Genomic DNA, 27,513 nt, shown 5'->3' with positions numbered 1-27,513 from the left:
TGGAGTCTATCAACTACTTTGTTAGAAACTAAAAGATTTCATCAGTTAAACCACAATGCCCTATTCAAAGACTTGTGTTTGCAGCACAAAAAGTGCATTCCTGTTTTTTAAACTAATAAAGATGATTTCCATTAGCACTTGCAAAGAATGTTTTCAGGTTAGCCTGATTAATAGTACATTCTCTTTTTTCCCCTGAGTGTTTATCTTATTCCATTGAGACTCCTGTGATGTGTCACTATGAGCATCTTTGTTACTTTCTGATGGAACAAAGCTCTCTTAGGCTTCCTTTGAAATCTTGAGGGCTTGTCATTTGTAACATTATTTTCTTAGCATGAACAAATCTTGTTATCTTAACACAAGAAATCAACTGTTTTTTGTCAGGACTCTGGGACCAAATTTTGCAGTCTTTACTCAAGTGAAACCACTGGGTGCTGCATTTCTACCAGGTTTTGCTTCATCTAACAACACAATCCACTGAAAGCGAAGGTCAAGTTTAGTTATAAATTTCCAGTTTACAAAAATTAATAATCTGTTCATCTCAGGGATTTCTAAGACATCTCTCAGTAGTGAAGTAAGTACCTACTATCTTGGTACTAGCTACCCCAGGGGTGGGCAAAATGTGGTCTGGGGGCCAGATGCGGCCTGCCAGACCATTCTATCCAGTCCATGGGGCATCTAAAAAATTTAGAAAAATTATATTTATCTGCCCTGAGCTGCCTGTCATGTGGCCCTCAATGACTTCCGAAAACTCAGTAAGCAGCCCTCCGCCCAAATAATTGCCCACCCCTGGGCTACCCACAGAGGATTAACTTTAATTTATATACCTTAAATACCTTTCATCCATACAAACAACATTTCTACCTACTTTTAAAGTACTTGGCATGTTAGGTTAAAGTAATTAATTTTTCCTAGAATAAAGGTAACTTCTATAAAGAGTCTTACTTCAATACATAAGTGAACACATTTCTAGTCTGTTTCTGGTAATTATTTTATTCTGTAATACTTCACACCTATACTGACCTCTCTATATTTCTGTACACTGTACTAATCCTGGCTCATTTTAACTGGATGTCATGTCTCTGTTTAAATCCTGACACACAGCCAGGTGTGCCTCTTTGCAAGTAGTGATGGTTCAATCACCTGTTTCAGTAGCCATGCCCCATAACTCCTCATATGGGCCCCAGCAAAATCCCAGGATTTGAGGAAGTGGATGTCAAGACCATTTGAACCAGTGCTAGGTCAAAGCATAGGTGTTCTAGAAGTCGTACCCAAAGGTGAGGGTCCAAGAACAAGAGTCCTAATGATCCCACTCCAGATGTGGCCACAGAGATGCTGAATAGAAGGGAATAATCACTTCCCTTGATCTGCTGGCAACACTCCTACTAATGCAGCCCAGTATGCTGTTAGCCTTCTTGGCACCAAGGACACACTGTTGGCTCATATTCAGCTTATTTGCTACTGTAACTCTCAGGTCCATTTTTGCACAGCTCCTGCTTAGCCAGTTAGCCCCCAGTCTGTGCTGGTACATATGATTGTTCTGTCCTAAGTGGAGGACTTTGCACTTGTCCTTATTGAACTGAGATTTCATTTGGTTCAATCCTCCAATTTGTCTAGGTCTTTCTGAATCTTAGCTCTACCCTCCAGTGTATCTATGATTCCACCCAGCTTAGTGTCATCCACAAACTGCTGAAGATGTGCTCCATCCTATCTTCTAGATAATTGATGAAGATATTGAACAAAAATGGCATCAGGACCACACCCTGGGGCAGTCCAATTGATACCAGCTGCCAACTAGATGTTGAGCCATTGATTATTATTCCTTGAGCCCAACAATCCAGCCAGTTTTCTATCTGCCTTAGAGTCCATTCATCCAACCCACACTTCCTTAGCTTGCTGACAAGAATGTTGTGAGAGACCATAACAAAGTCGAGGTATATCATATCCACTGCTGTCCCTGCATCCAATCAGTTTTGCCAGTCCCTTTGTGAATCCATGCTGACCACTCCAAATCATCTTCTTCTCCTCCATGTGCTTAGAAATAGATTCCTTGAGGACCTGCTTCATGAACTTTCCAGGGACTGACATGAAGCTAACGGGTCTGTAATTCCCTGGATCCTCCTTCTCCCTTTTCTTAAAGATGGCCACTCTAGTTGCCTTTTCCAGGCATCCAGGACCTCTCCCAATCACCATGAATTTTCAAAGATAACAGCCAGTGTCATCACATCATGTCATGTCACATCACGTCAGCCAACTCCCTCAGCTCCCTTGGGTGCATCACATGCATCCCCATGCATTTGTACACGTCCAGCTTTTTTAAACAGTACTTAACCTTTTCTTTTGCCACTGTCAGCTGCTCACCTGCTCCCCAAACTGTGCTTCTTGGTCACTGGTCTCTAACCTCTTTATGGTGAAGGTCACTTTTTGGAAGTAAAGGGCACCCCAAGATCTACCGTGCCCCCCTTGCCCCATCCCCAGCCCAGCGGCAGCAGAGAACTGGGGTCAGAACCTGGCCTGACCCAGTCTGGGACTCTCTGCCACCCAGGAGTTCATGGGGGGGGTCTCACCAGTGGGCACAGCCTAGTGGAGGTCTCAGGGGCCAGTGCCCCCCCTACCTGTGCTCCAGAGGCCTATGCCCCATCCCCATGCTGCTGTGCCCAGGGCACAGGTGGGGGGGCGGGGAATGGGCCCTTTAGGCCTCTGCCAGGCTGCACCCAGTGGTGGGAGTTCCTGCCATGTACCCTGGGTGGTGGAGAGTCCCAGACCTGGCTAGGCCAGGGCCTGACCCCAGTTCTCTGCCATCACTGGGCTGAGCTGTGCCCACTCAGTAGTCAAAGGAACATGGCATTGAGCCCTGGCTCAGCTAAGTCTGGGACTCTTTGCCACCCTGGGGCATGTTGTGGAGGGCACTCTTGCCACTGGGCACAGTCTGGTGGAGGCCTCAGGGGCCTGTGTCCCCTCATCTGTGTTCTGGAGGCCCATGCCCCCTCCCCACCCCATGCTCCAGGCACAGATGGAGGAGTAGGAGCCCCCAGGGCTCCTGCCAGGCTGCAACCAGCAGCAGGAGCCCCCCCCCCCCACAATGTGCCCCTGGGTGGAAGATAGTCCCAGGCTAGGGCCCAACACCACATGAGTCCTCACTGCTGAGCTGAACCTCACATGGACAGCTGCAACATGGCTCAAGATGCAGCATAAACTGCCTCTGGAACCTCTACCTCTGCCTCCACCCCTGCAGAGATGGGGAGGGCCCCCCCTGGGGTTCCAGTGCTCCCACCACCCAATGGGGCTAATGCCCTGTTTACTTTCCCCTGCTCCTGGATGAGTCTCAGGTCAGTTCCTCACCATGGGGCCCCAATCTGTCCCCTGCCCCTTCCCTCTCCCACAGATTGATGTGCTGGGGTTGGGGGGGTGGATGTGTGCACACCCAGCTGTCCCCCCAGCCCAAGATAAACCTAAAGAGGCTCAGGGATTGACCAGTTAATTGCCATCCCTGAGTTGGTGACCACTGTTCTAGGTGCAGTAGTCTGGTAGCTAACTTTGCCTATGAAGACTGAGGTAAAAAAGGCATTATGTACTTCAGATTTTTCTGCATCATCTTTCACTAGATTGCCTCCCCCACTAAGTAAGGGGCCCACACTTTCCCTGGTCTTCCTTTTTGTTGTTGACATACTTGTAGAAACCCTTCTTGTTACCCTTCCTGTCCCTTGCTAGCTGCAACTCCAGTTGCACTTTGGCCCTTCTGATTTCATCCCTACATGGCTGAACAATACTATACTCCTCCCTAGTAGTTTGTCCAAGTTTCCGCTTCTTATGAGCTTAAAGTTATCAACATGGGGGCTAAAAAATCAAAAGTGTTGTATGACAGGCATTTTTTTTATAGTAGTAGACATAGAATAAAATAGAAAAGGGTATTTTAGCTCACAGTTCATTAATGCACTCAGCTTTTTACCCTGAAATTTTATGAGGTAAATAGTCAAGATTAGGCTTTGCAGACATTTCAAAATGCGTAGAATTTAAGGCATTAATGGCCCCTTGGGTTCAGAACAATTACTGTAGAATTCTATTAATTTTGTGATGTACTTTATGCTGATATGTGGAGATAGGTGTCATAAAAGGGATCTGAAGCTAAATACAGTACTCCGGTTTGGCATGCATATCGCAAGATTTTTTGGTGCTTTTGGATTGTGTATAGAGGTGGTGTTTTCCTTCCATTTCTGCACTACTTAGGGTGCTACCGGTCCTTGTGATTTTGCACACTTCTCGCTTGAACAAGACCCTTCTCTGTCTCTTTGGCACTCCACTCAGGATAAGAGTTTCTGGTGGGAGGATGGCCTTTAAAGAATGCCCCTATTTCCAGCTACCCTGCACCCTCTGTCCAACAGCTTCTTCACTCCCCCAAAATCAGCCAAGTTCCAGCCCAAATCTGAGGAAAACTGTCATCACATCATTTCATCCAAACAACACCCATGCTGACCAGAAACTCGCCATCACTTTCTGTGGAGAAGAAGTTAATCATGAGAAGTACCCAAAACAGCTTGGTGTAACTCTCAGCCAGAGCCTCACCTTTCAAGAACATCTACAGAATGTTGCTAAAAAAATTGAGCATAAGTATAACAGAGATTCCTGAGCCCTGGGCTCTCTGTTACTTTATGATAAAGGCAGCCCAGACAGGGAGCACTGCAGGGCAACGGGGCAAATGAAGCAGTCAGCAGCCACTTGCAAGTGGTCAGCTGACTGAATGCAGGCTGGACCCTGGGAGCAGATAAACTCAAGGCTGAGGCTGCCTTGAGAGAGTCCACAGGGGAAGGAGCTCCTGACCAAGGGAGCCACCCAGGGATGGTGGGCTGATCTTTTGCTGCCTGTAAGAATTCTGAGGCTCAGGGAGTTCACAAGGAGCTTATACTGGGAGGTACACTGACACAAGGGGAGAAGGAAGATTTGCCCTCATAAAGGGACAGGGGGCTGCTTTCTTTGTTGTTATTTATATTACAGCCCGGGGGCTTATGCTATGTTGTTGTTTTGACCAGTGGTTTTGGATGTGGCTATAAGGGGAGGTGGAGGCCTCATTAGTCCCCAGAAAGGCTGCAGCCACACAGGGGCCAGGGCACCAGCAGACGGGCCAGGGGCCCAGTGACTGGAAGGGACAAATAAAGCTAGTTCCTCAAAGCAGGTCTGATTCACTGGGCCTAGGCTGGAATGCCTAATTATATTAAAGGGGCAGAGGCCAAGGAGGCCAAAGCCCCAACAGAGGGAATGACATACCTGTAACATCCACGAGGTATGGGGTGTGGTAAAGGAGAGGATTTGAAGCCACGCAATTAGTCCTTAAGGGTTTGGGTGATTTGCCGGCCACAGTTGACTACAGAGGCCCAGCTAGGGGCCTGGGACCAGTGAGACTGAAGTCTAGCAAAGGCCTGTGGGCAGCCTCCCCGTATGTTATAAATACCATCAAGGCATGGCAAAAGAGATTGGAGAGTGCCCTAGGGGTAGATTATGTTACAGTCACAAAGCCACCAGGGAGCATCATGGCCACCCCGGGACCTCGACCTGTTACAGTGAGTTAACCTTGAGAGTAAACTGGCTGGAACAACATAGGGAGCAAATGCAACCATGTTTTGAACAGCCACTCTAGCACTTGTTTTTTTCCACAGCAGAATATTGCTCCCCAATCTGAAGCAAAAGCATGCACACAACAATTGTTGATACTTGGTTAAATGCAGCTACACAGATTATATCAGGAACTCTAAAAATTATGCCATTGCTATGGCTTTCAGTCCTAGTGAACATTGCTCCCCCACAGATCCACTGTGATGCTACATGCATGAGGGAATACAAAAAGGCCATCAGTAACCCAAACCTACCAATCAACAAGGACCTCACCATGCCACTGCCAAATAGGCTCAAGAAAACTCTTCTGGAAATATGCCAAGAAGCACTATGATGGTAACAACAGCACCAAAGAACAATGGAGAGAAGCCTGGGAAAATACTAACCTGCTGCAGAAATACATGGCAGCAGACCCTACAATCCTCCAGCCAGGATATGAACTACCAACAATGATTTGGTCCTCCTTGAATCGCTTCCAGACACTTCATGGAAAATGTGGACACTTAATAAATGAAGAATTAAATAGAGTCCAGGTTGAGATTGTGGTGCAATTTTTCAGACGGTGCAACACATTGTGAACGATTGCCCAATTAGATTATTTAATGGTGATCTAAAATCAATCCATGCAGCTATCCCTGAAGCAGTGGAATGGTTATCAATTTTAGATATTAATCTATGAATGTAGTAATCCTAAAATGTCATGCAAAAGAAGAAGCAGCTGAGTTCCTATCCACATTCACAGTTTATGAATAAAAAAATAATTCACCAAAAATAAGGCCAACGGAATGGTAACGTGGTATGGGGAAACTAGAAATATGCATATGTCTTAACAGTAGCATCTGTGGGGTTAGGGAACCCAACCCAGGTATTGTCTTCAGTAATCTCTTCCAGAAAAGCTCCATGAAAAACGTTCAACAGAGGATGCCTCTCCAAGCAGGTTAGCTAGTACCATAATCCGAGTTGGTGATGACATCACACTTCTCCACCTTGAGGGGTGGTATTATGTTTGTCTTCTCCCAGTTGCAGTTCCAGGATGAGCTCTTCACACAGTCTTCTATTTCAGGAAACCTTTTTTGGTTCTCCCAGTTCTGTGTTACTATTCTTTCCCACTGATAGTAATGAAGTGGAAAAGTGGCACTTGTCTGAATGAAGCTGCTTCAGAGAAATGCCCTGCAGAAATAACTGCTTGATTTTATTCCCTGGTCTCTATCTGTTGCTCTATTGCTGTGGCATCCAAAGTCCTCTGAAGACACCAAGCCAAATCCATCTGGCTGTGTGACTACCAATACATGTACATCACCCTGTTTGTATAAAATATGCCACTGAGCTGTGTAGCCTCCAGGCTGCCTAACGGCAGTTCAAAAAGTAGCTGGAAAATTCAAAGGAACGATAGGTTGAAGAGAGATGACTCTTGGCAGTTTCTTTGTTTGACTCCAAGGTCCCAGAATTCCAGCAGCTTCCAGTAGGCATTCCCTGTGGACAGCAAGAATTAGCAAAGACCCGAGTGGTGAATATTGCAGCATGGGGTATCTATTCAGAAAGTGGCACAGTCAATTCAAGCAAGTTCAGAGATCTGTAGACACAATGACTAATAAGGAACTTATCTCGAATTTATAGTGCGGATGCACTTCAGTTTATAGCTAATTTGTTGCACTGAAAATGAACAAATTAACCCACTGTAACAGCCATAGGTGGATAAGCTGCAATTCACTCATATAAATTCAAGATACTGTATCCACCCTGTACATAATTCAACCACATTTTCAAGTTCAATTTTAGAGAAAACAGCTTCTTCCTCAAATATGATGATATTCTACATTTACACATTCAATGTTTCTTTAAGAGTCAGCTGAAAATTAGGCAGATTGTGGGGGCCTAATTATAGGTTGATGTGGTGTATAAATAGAGTGCAATTTTTCATCCTTTTTGACCTACAACAAGGTTGACTAAAAAGCAGAGCAATACAATACCTAAAATTTAATATGCAAGGTCTCAGTTCAGAAGAATATTTTGGAAAGCTAATCTGATGTAAATCATTTCACTTATGTCTCTAAAACATTGTGCAGGAAAGCAAAAGTCATTAATGTTTGTGGTTTTACCTAGCACCTTGCACACACAATATAAAAATATTTTAAAGCAATATTTGAAGAAACTTTACCCCATAATGTGGATTTACACATATAAACACTTAAAGAATTAAAGTGACATGTAACATCATGCATTGATCTAACAATGAGAAAAATACCAGCATAAGGAGGAGGGTTAAAGGATTAGATGTTGAAATTGTAATTCTAAAATTTTTGTTTTTCTAGGTTTAGGTCCTGCTGTTATTATTAATTTAAACATTTTTTTTTTGTCCTTAAGGGCAATATTCTGTCTTCAAGAAGGCTTTTATTGAAGGAATTTCTTTTGTGGCAATTAAGCTGGAAATACATAGAGCTATAGTTGTGGTTATTTAATTAAACACTTGGAAAGTTTACTTTAAGTAACATTTGAAGTTTGAAGTTTCCAATAAGTTATTTTACCACATTCATCTGAGGCTTTAAATACTATACTGCATTCAAGGAAGACCATGAAATTACAATTTTAAAATCCTGATAAGAATGGATTAGTTTTGTACCATTTTTAGATCTCATTACAATTTTTGTTGCAGGCCTAAGACTACAGATTGAGTATAAAGTATATTGGGCTTTAAATTCAATGATAAGTCATTGTTAGGACAGAGAATTTTGTGATAACACAGGCACAAGATTAATCCACTCTGATGACAGCCTTGCAAGTCTATCAGGAGCAGAACACAGCAAAAGCTTTATCCATCCTATTGACAAGGACAGTAAGGAGAATGGGAAATGGAACAAAATCAGTCCATTTGCATGACAACTTACATCTATAATCATATAGTTCCACTCAAATCTTATAGTAATGGACCACAAACAAAAAGCATAAACAAGACACATCATTTAAAATGATACTGTACACCTCAACATTTCATGTCCTAGTGTGGAAAGCATAATCAGCAAATAAAAATTAATTTAATCTTAGCTGTAAACACAGAGGAGGTACACAGTACACAAAGCTTTGCAAGTTTTCTTCCAAGTTTTGAATAAATCAAACTTACTGTATATTCACAAAGATAATATTTGGGGGATAGATCCTCAGCTGACATAAATCACCCCAGCTCCACTGCCTTCTGTAAATCCTATGTCTCCAAGAAAGCCCTCTTTTTGATAAGGAAGCTTTGAAAACCCTGAAAGAATGAGGTTTGGCAAACAATGTGAAATATGGATGTGCTTGTTTCCCATTCTAAGTAATCCCTCTAAATTTAGTGGGTTTACACAAGTATGCATTTATTCATGTATTCATGTGCGTAAGAGTCTGCAGAATTGAGTCTATAGCATTATAATGGGGGAAATTCTAGTTTGAAATCTAGTAGGCTGCCATGACATCATTTGAATGAAGAGTTAAACAAAGGTTGTCCCACATATCATAAATATGGCTACACATATATTAGATATGTGTAACTGTTTTATTTAAATAACTGAAACAATACAAACTAAAACATAAACACCAGATAAATATGATGTCGTCACTGGGAAGCTCTTAAGTACTTTGCCTAGGAGTCAAAATTAGAGTTATTTTAATTTAGTCTTGAACCTTTGCACTTTCACTTCTAAACAATGGAATCCCAGTTTAATTTCCTTTTCACTTCAGCCACAGACATTTCAATGACGGAAGTTGTATATGAATATCTGCACGTCTGCAAATCCTTTCCCTGCTACCCCACAGGGAAACCCCTGAACTTTAAAACTCTAGTCTATGGTGTACTCAGTACTGATTATTTCACATACATAGAACAGAGGTATTTACTGGAAATAGTTATCTTAAAATATTTCATCTGAGAATGTTTGATTTAATTAAGGAATATTTCAGTTTTTAAAGGACTAAGCCAGCAGAGCCACATAGGCTGAGGCTAGCCTGAGTAGAAGCCATTCATTTATTTAATAGCTGGCCTGGCTCTCAATGATTTTCACTTACCGAACTATCATAAGACTTATTTCAAATACGTATTTCTTGTTGCTTTTCCAGCATAATGCTACAAAGAGCAAGTGATCACTTTCAGTCCTGATTTTGGCAATCAGGCTTATAACTAATTAGAGCTGGCTTCAAAACCTTAGAAATACCATTCCAAAAAGTTTGGGCAAACTTCTGAAGGAGTCAAAGCATACATTTGCTGAGCTACTATTAAAAGAAATTTAGCTTGAAGAACAACAATTACATTAGAGGGTTGGGTGATGATCAGCAGAGGTGAAAGTTTGTTACAGCTCCCCTCTGTGTTGCAGAAATCAGCTCATAAGTTTATTTAGAAAGCTAAATAAGGGCTGATGGGCAGAGCACTGGGCTGGGACACAGGAAAGTAGGGTTCTGTCCCAGTTCTGCAGTGAGTGACTGGGTAACACTGGGACAACTACTCAGAGTCTTTATTTCCTCTGCCCCTTCTTTTCTGTTTTCTTTTATAACAGAACAGTGTTTGTCTAGTGCCTACCATGACAGGGCCCCAGGCATGGCTGACACCTCTCCATCCTACTGTAACACAGATAATAATGATTTTGATGATAGCTTTTCTCTCCATAGATACTGGTGAATGTAGTACTTAACGTGGTTTGTACTACACACAGTAATAACAATAGGGACAAATCAGGTTCCCCCCATGAAACTTACATTTAGTTTTGTACCTATCCAAAATCTAGCTATACCTGATCATTTCACAGAGTTGAAGTACAGAAAATACCTTTATAAAGATATAGGAAAAAATCATATCATTTGTACTGCACCCTTATGGCTGTAAATCCCAGTTCTTCACTGATTTACGCCATACACTGCAAATTGGTTTGTTTCCATAGTGCCAGCCAAGACAGCTTAGCCCTATAAGTTCAGGGTCCCAAAGGTTACAGAAGAAAGAGTAAGGTTTACCACAGTTCCTATAGCGGTGGTTCTCAACCTTTTTAGACTCAAAACACCCCTCACTGGGTTCAAGGCACCCCTCATTAGGTACTCATACCTTTTACTTATTTTTTGACTGCAGAAAAACAATAGAGCACTTCTTCTGTTGTAAAAAAGACTCAGGAAGACTACAACAGGTCAGAAAGTTTTTAACACTATATGGATTCCTATTTTGAACCTCTGGGTTTATCTTGTGAATTATGTTTGCACACCTGCCAGTGCTAACATTGTGTGGTACCCCACAACAACCTATTTGAGAATTACTGTTCTATGGTGTGAGCCTGTCTAATGTAATAAGGAACAAACTTTGCAGATTATTAGCAAAGCTGAATCAGAGTGAATATGTATAATTTATTTTGACCTATCCAGAAAATTTTAATAAAGTCCTTACGAGATGCTTTTAATATATTTGGAACCATCTAATGAAATTGTGTGACTGATCATAAACTAGTTAGAAAATAAAAAGAAAAAACAGATAAAAACAACCTGTCTTCAGCTGTGTAAGAAGTTGGTTGTGGGCTCCTAAGGATCTGCATAGGAGCCAATCTTTTCCATTGTATTTGATTACATAATTTGTAATTAGTGAGGTTCACCTTGTGGTTGTTATTGGGGGGGGTTCTACAATAATTTATTTTTAAATTCTGAATTGTTTTGTGATTTATGAATTTCTTCACTGAATAACTCTCAGGAGTTCTCTTTTGTGCCAAGTGCACTTAGCACATGATGATTAGGCCAAATATCCTTATAGTGGCCAGAGTTGTCTTATATACAGGAACTCATTCTGACACAAATCTGGTGAAGATGGTTCTGTGGCTGCCATCTTGGCAAAAAGGAATGGCAGAAACATGTTAGATGTTCCAAAGTAGGCTGGGTAAATAGGGTTGCAGAACTCTCCAAGGGCATAAATTAGGTTGTGTCTATGCAACTGTAGCTTCTAAGCTGAACACCTATAAACCAGTGAAACACAATCAGTTCTTTGTGCTCCCCACCCCTTCCTCAATCTGAGTTCTGCTCAGGCAAGCAAAGAATCATGCCCTTAGCATGCAGATCATTAATGAATTGAATGTATTCACTGTTTATTTGTAAAACATCTCATGGTAGGGCCCTAACACACCAGCATATTGTCTGGATTATAATGCCTAAACACAGTTGGCAACATTTTTAGACTGTGGGTTGGAGTGACCCAGTTCACGTCAGAGGCAGGGCAGTTCACAGACAGTAGAACCCAGCCACTATAGCCACTCTTCCCTGTGGTGGCACAAGGAGAGTGCCTGCAGCATTGTGGTGGCATGGGAAAGCAACTTCTGACGAGGACCTCCACTGCCAAATGCCACCAAAGCCCACATCCAAGGACAGATCAAATGCTTCCATGGGCTATATGTTGCTGATCTCTAGCCTAGAAGAACAGGAGGCAGCATGGTATAGTGAGTTGTGCACTGAATCAGGAGTGAGAAGCTGAACTCTACCCCTCCTTTTCCAATGGCCTGCCATGAATTCTTGACCAACTCATTCACTGCCCTGTTTTCCCTCCCACCCTTTGTCAGCATGTCTATTTAGATTGAAACGTTTTTATAACGAAGGTCCAGCCTTGACAGAGGTGTGGACTAAATAAAACAAATGTTAATGTACCAGTGAAGTACTTTCTACACCTCATCATTCCACCATTTTCATGGTCTTCCCCTTGGCCTCTTGCCCTCAATATGCCTGCTCAATATTCCATACAGGTTTTCATCAGTATTTTCATGTGTCTAAACCATATCATCTTTTGTTTTCTACTTGGGCTTCCACCTATCCTGATTCAACATGCTTCTTACACCATAATTCCTCACTTGGTCTCTTCTTGATTTCCCCAAAATTGCCCTTAAACAGCTCATTTATGACATCGTTAAAAGAGGTGGTTCCTAAGCATGTCTACACGTGCACGCAACTGCGCAGTTCTTACTGTGCAGTTGTTTACTATTTGCTTTAGCTTTAGCAAGTACTAAATGACTGCACAGTAAACATCAGTACAAGGCAATAGGGGTGTGCAAAGGGGGTCATATTCAATTTGGATTTGGCCAGATTAGGGGGACAGTGTTTCAATTCATTGATTCGGATAACTGTCCCAATTTGATTCGTCCAAATCCGAATCTGAAGATTCAACGTTGATTCAGAGAATCAGTGATTCAACCATAGATACATCTTTAAATGTTTTTTCTACAAACCTCGAGGTTCCAAGTGCAACTCGTGAATGCTGAGATGGTGAGGTAGATGGAGCATCCCACAGGAGCACAGTGGGGCCCCCACATGCTCGGCGGTAGACCTGGAAGTGGACTGGAAATACTTCCAGTCCACTTCTGGGTCTGCTGCTGAGTGCACGGGGGACCACCCCATGCCCCCTTGGCTCAGCAATCAGCTGATGGGGGACACTGGGTGCCCCCCCAGACCCAGGAGGCACCAGTCATTGAGCTGGGGGGTGGGGTGGGGGATCCCCCACACACTTCACAATGGATCCAGAAGTGGACTGGACATGCTTCTGGTCCACTTCTGGATTCACTGCTGAGCACAATGGGGACCCCCCCCACCACACTCCCATGGGATGCTCCATCCGCCCCACCATCTAACCATTCACAAGCCACCTGGTACCTTGAGTTATGTAGAAAAAACATTTAAAACTGTGTCTATGTCTGAATCATTGAATCTCTCCAAATCGATTCAGTGGGTTCTGATTCCATTCAAAGAGATTAAAGGGTCTCCTGATTCAATGTGGATTTGGAGATTTGGCTGCCAAATCGAGCCAAATCTCTGCCGAACTGAATCAGCGGCTGAAGCTTCGCACAGCCCTACTGTGCAGTCCCAGTGCTGCATGGGTCATTTTTGACCCTACTGCAAAGTAGCAGTGGCATTACAGTTTGTGCCTACTGACACTACGTCATTGTAGTGACAAGCTATATCACCATAGCTCATTGCTACAGCAACATAGAATCTCATGTAGATGCGCCCACTGAGAAGTAATTGCAGCAGAAAAATGGTGCCAAGATAGGAAGAGATGGTAGAGTCAGCATATTGCCAGATTAATTGAGAGGCTCCAGTAGCCAGTAGTCAAGTTCCTGGCTTTCATTATAACTAATTTGAAGTAATTTGGTTGTATGAAACAGCTATTAAACCACTTGTACCTAGCTGATATCAAGTTCCTCCTATATGTGAAGACCCATGGGTACCACACAATTCCTGGCAGGAGAATTTAGCATCTCACAAGGTCAGGGCATTTCCAAAGGGGCACCAGTATATCCATAAGGCTTTTATCCAGTACAGCATGAAATGTGAGTCCTTCATGTGAACATACTGTTTGAATTTTACCGTATGTGACTATTTCTATATTGAAGCTTAATGTGAATTTTTTGCATGTATTTGCACTAGTAAATCCTGAGTACTTGAGTGTTTGCAGAAAGTGAAAAAGAAATGGTCACGAAGGCTGTCAAAATGAAATTTACTTTTGACGTCAAATGAATATTCATGAATAATTTCCTCTACTATTTGCTCACCACTCATATTTAATGATCTGGGAAATGGGATGAATAACAAGGCACTGAAATTTGCTGACAATACAAAAATATTAAAGTTAATATAAAACAAGGAGCAAAGTAAGGGATTTCAGAGGGAGCTAATAAAACCTGGGTGACTGAATAACAAGATACCAGATAAAGTTCAGTGCAGACAAATACAAGATAATGAACACTGGAAGAAATCATTTGAACTACTTGTACATATTGATGGGGCGTGAATTAGCTGTAACCTCTCTGGAGAAGATCCAGGTTTTAGCATGGTTGTCGTGAACAACAGTAGTCGGAAAGCAAACAAGAAAAAATTCATTCTTGTGTCAAGTTCTGGCCTATGCACCACTTAAGTCTTGTTCAAGTCTATTTTAGTAGGACTTAATTAGTACCTATGACTCTGCCCAGGAGTGAATTTTAAAGAGTAAATGGAGAAAAATGTCACTACCTTTGACAAATCCTGGATTGACTTACAGCCCGTAGTAGGTGATGCAATCACATTCTCATTTTGATTATTACATTCAATCTAATCAAGCTGAAAGTCGACTCATAAAGGACTTAGAACACAAAAGGTCCAGAGAAGGGCAACAGATAAGATCAGTATCCTAAGGGAAGAAGTTTAGATTTAAAAGAGTATTTTTATTTAGCTTGAAACCCAGAAAAATAATATGGGCATATGAGAAAAAAGTATGATGTAATGACAGGAAACTCTCATGGCTTTGGGATTTTTCAGGATATAACCAGATGCAATGACAACACATATAGAAATGATGGCACACATGCAATTTAAGATCACAATATATTGGCTTTTTACATACAGCCTATTTTAAAAGATCTTGTTTGTTTAGCTTTTGACAGGGCACATTTATAGCCATTCATGTTAGATATGATGGCAGATTCTAAACTGCCATGGAGCATGGTTAATTGTCATGTTGTTTGAAAGTTCAGCTTAAACTATAGGGCTAGAGGTAAATATTATTTTCAGGTATTCCTGCAAGCAACCAAAAATGAGGAGATAAATTATGCTTAAAAGAGAAAGAAAAGCAATTTTTTTTTTCTTTTGAGAAGCCTTGTATAGGAAGAGTGGAAATAAGGCTGACAGGAGCCGAAGATCTATGTGTGCTTGAGCTCTTTGGTCAGTATATGTAGCATGTTTTGTTGTGTTTTTTATTTTTACTATTTTTGGCAACTGGCTATTATTACTAAATCACTAGTCTTGGTGATTTATTACTCTGGTTCCCTATATTCATAATGCTTTTATTTAGCAAAAGTAAAATTGCAAAGCACTCTCCCTGCCCCATTCTTAAAGGTACTTGCAAAACAATTAAAATAATAACAGACTAATAATTAACAAAGAGCTAGATTCTGCCCGACTTGCTGTTCCAGGTACTATCTTAGTTCTTCACACCACTGTTAGTTCAAGGTATAATGCAAAAGATGGCCCTATTCCAGATTTTGCATATGCTCAGAAGTCCTCAGCTCAAGTTAAGTGATGCTTTAAATTTCTGTTAGTTGGCCTGTGGGGAGGCATGGATTGAAGTCTGAATGCCACTGACACTTGAGCTAGAAATGAAGTGGGAACTCAGCTAATGTATGCTGCTCAACAAATCACTGTGCACCATTAAGGAGCTGTTTGGCAGTGTAACCGCTCTCACTCAAGCTAAATTAACAGAAGAAACATTAACTCAGTTGTAAATATCTGGATAGTAAAGCAGAGAATACAGTGATAAGGCACCTTAAGTAGCAATATTTTGGAAAGAACATGATAAGACTACACAGAACACCTGTTCAGCAGTCAGTCCCAGTGGATGGTATGCTTCCAGTCACAATGGAAAGTAAATGCACATGGACATGGGCAACTGGTGCCTTCTGAGTCTGGGGGGGCACCCGCAGAAGTTGATGGCAGGGGCAGAGCTGACGAGCATCTGCAGATGCCACTACCGGTGTCAGCGGTGGGGATGGCCCTGTCAGTGAGGGGCATGTGCCCCCACCTCCCTCCCACCCAGTGCCCCCTCTCTCCCACCCTGTGCTCTCCTTACACGTCACCTATGGACAGGGAGATGAAATGACCATCTCTAGAAAATTGCATCTGGGGACATGACACATTTGTACTCTTGTTACCCAACCTCTACTGGGTCTGGGAATAAAAAATGAGATTCCTTTTTGGAAACTCTTAATGTAGCTTTTGCAAGCACTATGTTATTTCAAAAGACTCATAGTTTCATGCATCTTACCCAAGGCAAAGCAATAATGAGTAAAAAGAAATTGCCTTCCTTCACTAAAATATGCAATCTCCTCTGGCTGGACTCAGCTATGTAGGCTTGCGGAGGAGGGGTGTGTGTGTATTTTTATTGCTTAAGAATTGATTAGAGGTACATCATCCCTAGGTGTATGTTCAGTCCTATTTGTCCTGATGGAATATGATGTTCGCACATACAATTATAAGACTTCATAAGGCACTAAGGCAGAGAGTTGAGGAGAAATAGTTATAAAGGAGATGTAGCAGGGACTGTTTCTATGAAAGGCTTCCTCTATGTTCTGGGAAAATTTTCTCTGAATCATTTTCCTAAAAATAACTCTAGCAAAGCATAGAAACTTGTTATTTTGATCAGACACTAACTACATTTTCAATTATATCCAGATTTTTATTGCTTGGAAAAAATGGCATAATTGCCATTCTCAGTGACTAGCATAATTTAAACTTTTTTTACATGGTACCAAACTATTTGGATTCCTGCAGTGCAGATAGGATTTGGTTTAGAAAATTAAGTTATTCTGATATTTACAAATACATAATCTTGAAGGTGGCCTTTTCTTTCAAGCATTTTGTGTCCTCAGTTTGTTTCATTTGAGTCCCTTTCTCTTTCAGACAGAAATCTTAGTGATTTGAGCAAATGTTCACTGTTGGTAAAAACAAATAGGAGCAGAACAACCAGTATCATCTCTTTGTTATTGACATCAAATATTCAACAGCCCTTTTTCTCTCTTTCAGTAATGAGAACAGATTTTGTGTGTGTGTATAGTTTCATACTAAAGCTCTTTCTGTCTATATGCGGTGGTTTCTGACAGCACCAGAGTTACTTCTGTTGGAGCCAAATTCTGTGCATGTGTGAGATTGTAAAAGTGAGGAGGAAGTGTGAATGTATATTGGAACGGAGCAGCCACTGGGCTGGGGATGCTTGGTTTTACTTGGCAAGTTTTCGGAGTCCCTGATACATGCACACATGCAAGCAAATACAGCCCAGATGGTAGCAAAATGCACAGTGCTCAACTATATGCCTGGAAATTCTGTGCAAAATAGGCTATCCCTTGGGAAAATGTCCAACTTCCATTTCTGATCCCTAGATGAGCGCATTCAGAAGGATACATCTATCTAAATTTTTAGATGGTTTCCAGTGCTGTAAATAGCTAGCCTGCGCTCATTCACCTTATTGAAGAGCAGGGGATACCCCTAATATTGTTCTTAATTGATTTGAGTTCTGCGTTTCTGGTATTGCAGGCAGCCTTTGGAATGAAAACAACTGATCTATTTTTATCTCTTATGCAAACTGTCTAAGACTTAGCCCTAGGAAGTCTGAACTTCCCCTCTTCATCATCAGTGGGGTGTTAGCTTTATAGTCTTGTCTGCACAATTAGGCTCTCAATTACCTTTTAAAAACATTGTGAACAAATAATTTCTTTCAAGTTGCAAAGACTGGAACATCTCCAACAATTTCTAAGAGGCAAAGTGATCTCTGCCCACCAGCCCACAAAAAAACACCCAGTTACTGGAGAACTTTGCTGACTGACACAAGACACTTTAGTCCCTGCAATCAATGGTATCAATTAAATTTACACATGCTCACCTCCACATTGGGATTTGTTCATGCCTAAGAGCTTGACCTTACAAAGACAAATGGGTCTGTTTTCCATGTGTAAAGTTAAGCATGTGCATAAGTCATTTGAGCACTAGAGTACATTCCTTAAAATATTCAGTGAAAACCTGCTAATCCAGGAGTGGGCAAAATATAGCCTGCAGGCTGGGACCAGCCCTGTAGGCAATTCCATCCGGCACATGGGCATGCTCCCACCAATTAATTGTATCTCGCCCAGCCTTCAGCTGCCCCTGCTGCACTCGCATGATGCCGAAGCCTTGCCCACTCCCACTGGGGCAGAGCACTGCACTCCCATCCTCATGCGGAGAAGAGCCTCAGCCCCAGCCCCAGATAGCTCACAGCTTCTGGGCAAGGCTGCTACAGCTGCTGCCAGGGGAACTGCTTGGCTCCTCCAGCTCCTTCTCTTATCCTTGCTGCAGCACTCTGGGCAGCAGGTACGGAAGCACCAGGGGGGCAGGGAGAGGCTGCAGCTGGGTAGGAGCATGGAGCCCATTGGCCTGGTTTCATCAGATGGGGCCCACCATTTCTCACATGCCTCATGTGCCACTGGGGGGAAGCTCTGCATGATGGAGCCAGCAGCCTTTGCTGCTCCCACATGCCAGACTGGGACTCTGCCAGAAGTAGCAGGGAGCCCCACGCAATGAAGCCAGGCTGAATTGGCCCTACTCCCTTGTTCCTGACAGAATCCCAGGAGCTTCATGTAGTGGCAGGAAGTGGGGCCAGGCCGCCGGCTCCTCTTTCATGGCGTGTGGCTCTGGCTGGGTTCCAAAAGCTGCATGTGAGACATGGGGAGCCCTGCATGATGGAAGTGGGCCAGCCTGGCCCTGCTCTTTGCCACCACGTGCAGCCCCCAGAAGTGACCAGAGCTGGGCACCACAAGGGGGGCTCTACCTGTGCAGGACATGAGCTGCAGGCTGTTGCTGCTGCTGCCGGCAGTGGGAGCTGTGCACCATGGGGTGAGTTTGGGCGGTTCACCCTCTCCACACACACCCACACCCCATCCGCACCCTTCCCCACACACACAGCCACATCCCTCCACAAACCCCACACACACCCATCCCCCACCTCCCACACCCCCCCATAAACCTCACACCCACCCAAACACATACCCAATCCACCACACACACCTCACTCCCTCGCAAACACAGTATACAAGAGTAAGACTTTATTTTTGAGCTATTATGCAATCACCTCTATATATACTACACAAACACATGTAAATCAGGACAAAAGTATTTTTTTGAAATAAAATTAATATATGTTAAGTAGATGTTTGATTTTTAGCATATGATTTGGATTTTTTCCGGTTCTAAAATGGCAATCCTTTCCCCCACCCCTCTGCCAATTATTGAAAGAATTGCCCACCCCTGTGCTAATATGCAAATACACTTCCCTGGCAAAATAATGGTTAAATTGTTTGCACTTGCCTCTAGCCAGTTTTGGCATGGCAGTTTTTGCCTTACTGCTTTCCATGCATGTGTTATAAGCATGCTGCATGAGAAAAAAAATACTTAATATTAGCAAATACAGAGTATCCATCAGTGTGGGCTGGATTTTAATCCTGTAATATAGCCTGAGTTAGGAGCAGTGGTTAGCTACCCTTGCTCAAGAAGAAGGCAAGAACCAGACAGTGGCTGTAACATCCATAACTTGGTCCCTACTTCCTCTTTACTCCAGAGAAGAAGGAATTTGGGCAATCCCTTTTCTACTGTTACTTTCCTCTCTGCACTGGCAAGGATTGTCATGCACTTTACATCTATTTGTGAGGAAGAGTAAATAGCAGCTCTTCCTAGTTCCTCATCCATTGAACTCCTTCACGAGTGTTAATTTACAAGGCTGTCATGAATACATTTGTTAATATTTCTTTATCTGTGGGCAAATTGAATCATTTTTCACCACTGGTATTCCACATAACCTTCTCCCATGCTATTCATTTTAGCTCTTATTCTTCTAGTCTCTGTATGTGCCGCTGTCCCTATCTCCCTACCTTCCTCTATTACAAGCTTTTACTTTATGTTATAATGATATTCTTCCTCAACAGGTTGTGAATGCTTTACAATGCATATTTGAAAAGTGTCTACATTTTCATGTGTTTAGGCACTACCTCTTTGCTTCATTCTCACCATAACAATTCTTGTCAAGTCCACCATCCCCTTCATCCTTGACAAGCATGACCCTGCTCTCTTAAGGCTCCAAATGCCACTCACTTTATCCAGTTTTTTTTCAGTATTCTCATATAAAAACACTCCTTCCATTACTAAGTTCCCATTAAGATATTCCTACTAAATCTGATTAAGATACCCATATCACCTACAATTCCTTTCTGGCCTCACCTTCCTGCTTTTTTATTTCTTCCACCTTTGTATGATTTCTGTTCATAGGTACAGACATTCGAAAAGCCTGAGGCAGAATCAACCTGTTGCACAGTTTTCTGGAAGTGGTGTAGGTTAAATAGGTAGTAAACAGAGCACACCTTTGCCCTTTGGCTGTGGGGTGCAGGCTGCCTGCACTAACTGAGGCCTGCAGGTTGGGTGAGCTCTCACATGCCTCCCAGTGTGGCCTGCAGGCTCCCTGCGCTGCTGGAGACTGCCAAGAACAGCTGAGCACCCTGGCCACCCTGACTAACAGCTGGGAATGGTCAAGCACATGCCCAGTGCCCTGCCATATCATCTGTGAGCCACAGATATCTGTCAGCTGCAGGCAGGCAGCACAGGAGGGAAGGGAGACATCTCTGTCCCTCTACCAGCCCTAAGACCTGGGCACTCACAACCCTGGGCTGGGCCCCTGCATGCCATCATGAAGCACCCCACAATGTAGACACAGACCTGACCCCAGTGAGCAGACACAGCCCCACAAAGCCTGACCGGGCTGCCAAGCATGGGAAAGTATTCCTTCCTCCAGCTGCCTGCTGCAGCAGGCAGATGCCTGTGGCTAATAGATGATGCAGCAGGGAGAGAGAGGAATGCTCACCCCTGCCTGGCAGCCCAGTCAGACTCCACGGGACTACACCCACTCATGGGGAAATGGGAGTGCCTGGGTGGGTCTGCAGAAGCCAGGGTTGGGCACTGTGGGGCTGTATCCACTCACTGGGGTTCTCCTGGGATCAGTATCAGGTCTGCATGTATGTCATGGAGTGCTTTGCAATGGGGTGCCGGGGCATGGCCAAGGGACGCAGGTGCTCAGGTCCTATGGCTCGCACCAGGACACAGATACCTCCCTTCCCCCTGCTCCCCAGTGCCTCCCTGCAGCTGGGAGATGGCCAGAGGCAGGAGACAGGGCTGTGGAAAGGGTCTGTGCTGGCTGAATCAGCTCTGGAAGAGCTTGGGGGTGAGGCCCACTGAGCACTTGGCCAGAGCAGCCAAACACAGACTGAGTGCTAGCTCACCTCCATGCAAGGGAAGATTATAGGGGGGCCACAAAGGAGCCTGGGATGCCAGCAGACAGTAACCTAACTTGAATCAATAGATCTGATACAGAAGTTCAATTTGCTGGTCTAACGTCAATCGATTAAGTTTCAGTGCACATCGTTCCAGGTCTATCTTAGATTGGGGTCTGCCATTTTTAAACCAGTCTGTGTGCACTGACCTTATGTTCTGTTACAATTTCCTATCACCTGCATCAGTAAAAGTGTAATTTTTGTACCTGATGTCATTTATGAGGATACCCCATTTTATCAATCAGAAAGCATTTTGTCATTTACCATTTTTGTTCAAGACTGCAGCTTTTATAGTCTAGTTTTTGAGACCATGTCACAGTCCTCAGGAGACTGAACCCAGGACTGACTCTGATACAGGGCTTTTGGATTACAGCGGTCCTATTTGTCTTTGTGTCCCCACCAGTCTTCAACTTTCAGGGAAGTAATGGAACCAGGCAACTTTCCTAAACTGATCCAGCATTTTCTTATGAATAAGACTGCAGCCAACAGTCTATTATTTTTTGCAAAGTGAAACTTAACAGAGTCCAGATCAGCATGAGTGACATACCCAGCAAATCTTGTTTTATATGCCATCTCAACTCTTCATTTCCCCATGCAGAACAGCTTAAAAAATCACTGTTCTCATACCCGATCTCCATTCACCACTCCTTGGTTCCTGGTTCTTAAAAGTTAGTTTCCCATTAACGAAGCTTTGTTTGTGTTCATAGGATTTCATTCCTTAGGGAGATGTCTCCATTTAGTTTCTGGTGAGTCAGTTCATGCCACCCAGACACCTACATTTGGTTTTCCCATGTATCATACCAACAGCCCAGAACAGAAGTTAGATCATTCTAGGTAACCATACACAGGAAGATGGGGAAACGGGCACAAATACTGTTCATAGAAAGTTTATAAACATTCTCACATATTCCATATACAAACATAACTTTAAGCACATGCTTAAATTGCATTTAACTTGCATGCTTTGCTGAATAGAGATGGGATTATTCACATCCTTAATAATAAACATGTGTCTAAGAGCTTTGCAGAATTGACCTCACTAAATATGCCTTATTGCACAGTTCTTCATTCAGTTACATAAATCCAGAGAAACTCTGGCCCTTTCTGCTTGTGACATTCCCAGCCATAAAACTGCCTTCCTGCCTCCTTCCTCCCTGCCTGTATGCCTTTGTTCTCCCTACAAAGCTGAGTTCAGTGCATTTCCTGTACGTCCTTTCAGGCTGCTGCCCTTAAAGTGATAGAGCCTTGCAGCCAGAAGAGTTTCCTTCCACAATGAAGACAGTAGTAGGGCTAAGAGCAATTCCAGTCGCTCAGGTTCCTTTCTCAGAGATGAACGCTAGGGATCAGAGCCTCTCAAGCAGAAATGTGGTGGGAGGCATGTAGCAGCTTCTAAGCTGGTTGCCATACTCTTATACTTCTCCATCTGTTTCTCTCATCCTCATATTGATACCCTATTCCAGTCTGTTCCTCAGCCTTTCTACCAATAGGTTTTGCCATCCTCTCACTCCCTAATCTGCTCCACCATCCCCTTCTCCTCTGCCCTTGCAGCTCCACCATCCTCTCACTGTCCATGCTCCCTCTCAGTGCTCTACTACTTTATCAGGCCTGCTAACCCCCTTATTTGTTTCTTCACTACCACATGTCCCCAGTCTGTTTTTACATCCCCTTTCTCCATCCCTCTGTTCTTCTCATTCTGCAGCACTGCTCCTGAGCGCCTCAAAGGTCTCATGCAAACTGCTTTCCCCCTGATCTGTACCAGTGTAATCTATTATTCGCCTGTACTCATTTCATTTGCTCTTCTTCTATTATTCCCATTCATCTTCTTATTTTCCCCAACAGACTAAATGCCTCTTTACCCTCTGTCCTGCTCCTGAGTCACTAAATGTACCTTTGGAGAAGTAAAGCTCAGGGCAAAGAGCAGGGAAAGGACAGGAGTTTTGCTGGGATTTTACTCTAATGAGCATGTGCAGACACTTTGCACATGCTCATACATTGTAAGGCAAGGCGGTTTCTGCTGTTACACAAGCGCTCAGCACCAAGTACTGCTCAGCAACACCACCAATGAAACTGTTCCTGCTCCTAGGTAGGTGACTTTTCTTCCCAAACAAATACAAATGAAGGCGAGATGGAGAGGTCAGTGGGGATGGGAAAGATTAAATTGGGGTGAAGGGGGGGGGCGCGGCTGCAGCACGGGGAATGGACAGACAACTATTGGGAAGATGAACGAATTAAATGGTTCCCATAGATTTGGAATCATAAGGTAACCCCAATGTTAATGTTACTTTAAGTAAAAGCATATATTTCACTCTAGGCTCTGCTCAGTAAAATCGGACCTTTTGTTTTTTCCCAGTTTGGGATGTACTTAGGATGTGCACTTCATACAAGCATTTGAGATGCATTAGAATCCCACAGGTTTATGCTTTAATCTCTAAAAAATACTCTGTAAAAATTAATGAGTGAGAAGGTGAAACTTGGTAGGAATGGAAATTATTTGGGTTACATATAATTGTTAAAAAAAAACTATATGCAATGTTTAATCTTTTGAATGTTTCAAGAAACTTGTATTTGTCCAGAAAAGAAACTTCTCAATTAGATTTCTTGGATCAATGAAAACTATAATTATAACACTAGACTAGTAAATAGCTAGTATGATATGTGGGTAAAAAGAAGCAGAACTAGAGAGGAACAGTGTTACAAAAAGGGATATTATAGTTTGTAACTATTACTATGTCTGTTTAACAATCTACGAAGTACAAAATTCAGAAATGTTCTTTCCTGTCACCATTATCTGCCCAGTTTTTCTTACATAACACTTATTGGACTTTTATAATCTGTTTGTGAATGCTAGTTTCCTCAAAGCATTTCCTTTGCCTTTCTTTGTGTTGAAAACTTTTATCCCATTTATATCATAGGAAAGTATCTACACTATTCAGGAATCATTTGATGGGAGGATGGGGAAAGAAGACAGCATTTTTATAATGCAGACACGACATTCAATAAAATTGCCTTCAAAATAATTTTGTGTTTTAAATGATAACCCCACAAATGCTGTTGCAGTTCAATTTAGTCTTCTGAGACTGTGAATATGTTAGCTGGATATGGATGCAAGTGCTTAAAAACACTGATGTGAGGATCTCTTACTGGTATTTTTCACTTGATATCTTTTGAATAATTTGGATTACTCTCCATATGTAACTTTAGGTACAAATTAAAAACAGCTAGTTTATTCTCTGTGAAAACTAAAAAGCTCTGAAAATCCTTAAAATATTTTTTTCTCTACCCTCTCTGAGTCTTCCACACCATTTGCCATTTTTACACCTGTTGAAATTATGAATAGTCTTCTGTTGTCCAAAGACAAATACATGTGCTAACTTATAAGTAGCCTTATCCAGTAGTCTCCAGGGCTGAAATTCAAACCTTTGTACCGTGATTCCATTCTCTTTAATGTTAAAATAGCTGGACAGTCCCTAGCTAATCAGGTGTGCATGTCCTAGCCTGGATTCAGAACTCAGAATGTTTTTAAACAACCAGAAACTCATGGGGTTTTTTTTATTTCAGTGCTTATGTCCACTGTGCTGGACTATGGCTCTGCTTCTCCGAACTGCACCATGCCATGCCATAAAGATGCAAAGTGTGAAATTAAGGGTGGACACCAAGGCTGCTATTGCTCCCCAGGATTTACAGGAAATGGCATAAAATTTTGTTACGGTAAATATATTTTACCTATATACAGTACATTGATATTATATGCAGAGCTGGAGAAATGTATTCATTGCTTGCTAGTTTGAGGGTTGAATCTTATAACCAGGACAGTACTTATCTTTGTATGGTCTCAAGGTCAAAACTAATGCCCGACCCCCGCCCCCCAACACTAAGGTTATGGAGTTCTTTGTTGCTTATTTGGCACATTACTTAACTGCAATTTACCAATCAATTTTCTTTTAATCTCTTACTGTAACTTACTGTACTCCATCCATTTTGTTTTTGTTAGATCTGATTTCCTATTGTGATGTTATTATCTTTTTCTTCCTGTAATAGGTATTGACATATCTTCTCCCAAGTTATCTTAAGATCTTTCCCTTTGAGTTTTTTGAAGCTTGAGCTTGGCAATATTGCCACTATTGCACCCATTCGTACCCATCCGTACTCCAAGGGAGTGGAATCTTTTCCAGACACATGTAGTAATAGCAAAAGAACTAGGATTAGGCACGAGTTCCACAGGAAAAGGCCTGGGACAGAAACCAGTATTTTCCTGCCTGCTACAGCTGCTGGAAGTGAAATATGTAAGAATTCTCTCCAGGAATTCTTAGTTTGTGCACACTACTCCAACAATAGGTGTTTGATGATTCCACACCCCACACTTCCTGGCTTGCTTGCGGTCTTTCTTTCTTTTTCTTTCTCTTTCATACTTTCGTTCTTTCTTCACCACTCCTTTCCCAGAATGCATAGCCTTCTAGTTGCTGCAGTTTATCTGGAAGGAGGAGGTCCTGTTACACAACCCCTCCCATTGCTTTCTGGATTCTGAGAGTAGAGTCTCTATAATCCTCCCGTCCCTTGTCTTGATTTTTTACTTCTCTGTCCTTTTCTTACATAGCTGGGATGCCTGTCTCTGCTGCTGAGAAGAGCTGGGTCTAGCTGCAGAGCTGTGAAGTCAATCTGATTTGTATATTTTTCACAACGTCCTATGTAACACTCATACAAACTAACTAGACTGGGCAACTTGTTTTTAGCATGCCATGAGAAAGCTCGGAGCAGCAACAAAGGCACTTGGGCTTGCTGTGAGCAGAGTTAGGAAGATATCACTTGCCTGGTTGGCTTTGGTTCAGGCTTAGAAGGCATCTTTGTAACAGCTGGAACATTTATTATTTTTTTATGAAAGCAAAGAACTTGAGGACACTTGCTTTGAAAAGCTGCCTGCCCAGTGTGTGTACAGGGTATAGATATAGCTAGTCGAGTAACAACATACTAGATACAAAATATAATTTAATAAACTAATGCCAACATTCACCATCTGAATATTTTTCACACCCAATTATTTGCCTATGGAGCTGGTCAGATCAAAACAGCATACAGTCTGATTCTGCAAACGTTTCTAGTGCGTGCTTAACTTTCCTGCCATGTGTAGTCTGGCTGACTGAACTCTCATTGACTACAGCATGTTTGCTGAACCAAGATTTATATCTGTGAATAATTCCTAGAAAAAGAAAGAAGTCCAAGATTTTCCAGAAGTATTGTTTGCAACTAATCAGACTGGCCTTTCCTTCTGACCTACCAGCTTCTTTCTGTTGTACATACCTGATTGATATTTTATGGAGATGAGGTCTGATTATGAGTTAGCAATTAAATTTACAGGGAAGAGTACTAGCTCTTTCACTGTTCTTCTTCCTCAGGGGCTAAAGGATTTCGTACTTCTATATTTTACTTTGGCTAGTGATTTTTTTCTATAACTAGACATAAAGACACATATTGGTCATCATTTTAAACAAACTGTATCAAAAACTGACAAATATCAATCATTCTCAAAGCCTCAGGATCGATTAGGTGTTTGTTACGAGTTATGCTTTATGTCATATGCTGAACCCTATAGAAATCAAATTTCTACAGGCATGCAGCAAACCAGCTTCTAGGCAGATTCATGATGCACAACAGTAAAATCAAAATTGTTTAAGGCAAGCCTGAGGTCAGAAGCCCAATATTTTCTTCAATAAACTGTCTGCAAACCAAAGTCATTTACCCTCTAGCTAAATAGGGCATTTATTGAGAATGGTGAGCAAGATCCTCCCTGAAAAAGGGCTGTGTTTTCCAAGACAGAGTATTATACAATCCATTGCTAATGCTGCCCACCATCTTCTAATACCATAAACAAATTTACTGTATTTTAATTGCATAGATTCAAAAAAGAATTAAAAATATAGCCAGATTAAACTTTATTATAAACCACTTTATGTGGTTTAAAGCTAAGAAAATGAAGAGCAAAGCAGAAATTACTTAATGATGTATTGGATTGTGTTATTCTGTATATGATGTGAAGCAGGGTAATGTAGGGCCTCTGCAGGATACACTA

The 27,513-nt window shown here is 42.3% G+C and overlaps 1 protein-coding gene across 2 annotated transcripts in view; it reads left to right on the top strand.

The window, feature by feature from the left end:
- The window catches only part of ADGRL4 (adhesion G protein-coupled receptor L4), a 169,550-nt gene that overhangs the window by 38,012 nt on the left and 104,025 nt on the right, over positions 1–27,513 (top strand). The window contains exons 1-2 of one of the 2 annotated variants that reach the window (XM_090048907.1): positions 22,730–23,532; positions 25,008–25,157. The exons of the other annotated variant lie outside the window; for it this stretch is intronic. Of the exons in view, the coding sequence (XP_089905033.1) occupies positions 23,511–23,532; positions 25,008–25,157 (172 nt within the window). The 5' untranslated portion in view covers positions 22,730–23,510. Of the gene's footprint in view, positions 1–22,729; positions 23,533–25,007; positions 25,158–27,513 lie in introns of those variants that run through there. 2 annotated transcript variants of the gene reach the window in all.

Source organism: Crocodylus siamensis, chromosome 5 (assembly GCF_052110815.1).
Source record: "Crocodylus siamensis isolate JL-2025a chromosome 5, ASM5211081v1, whole genome shotgun sequence".
NCBI lineage: Eukaryota > Metazoa > Chordata > Crocodylia > Crocodylidae > Crocodylus > Crocodylus siamensis.
This window is presented reverse-complemented; position numbering and strand designations above follow the sequence as displayed.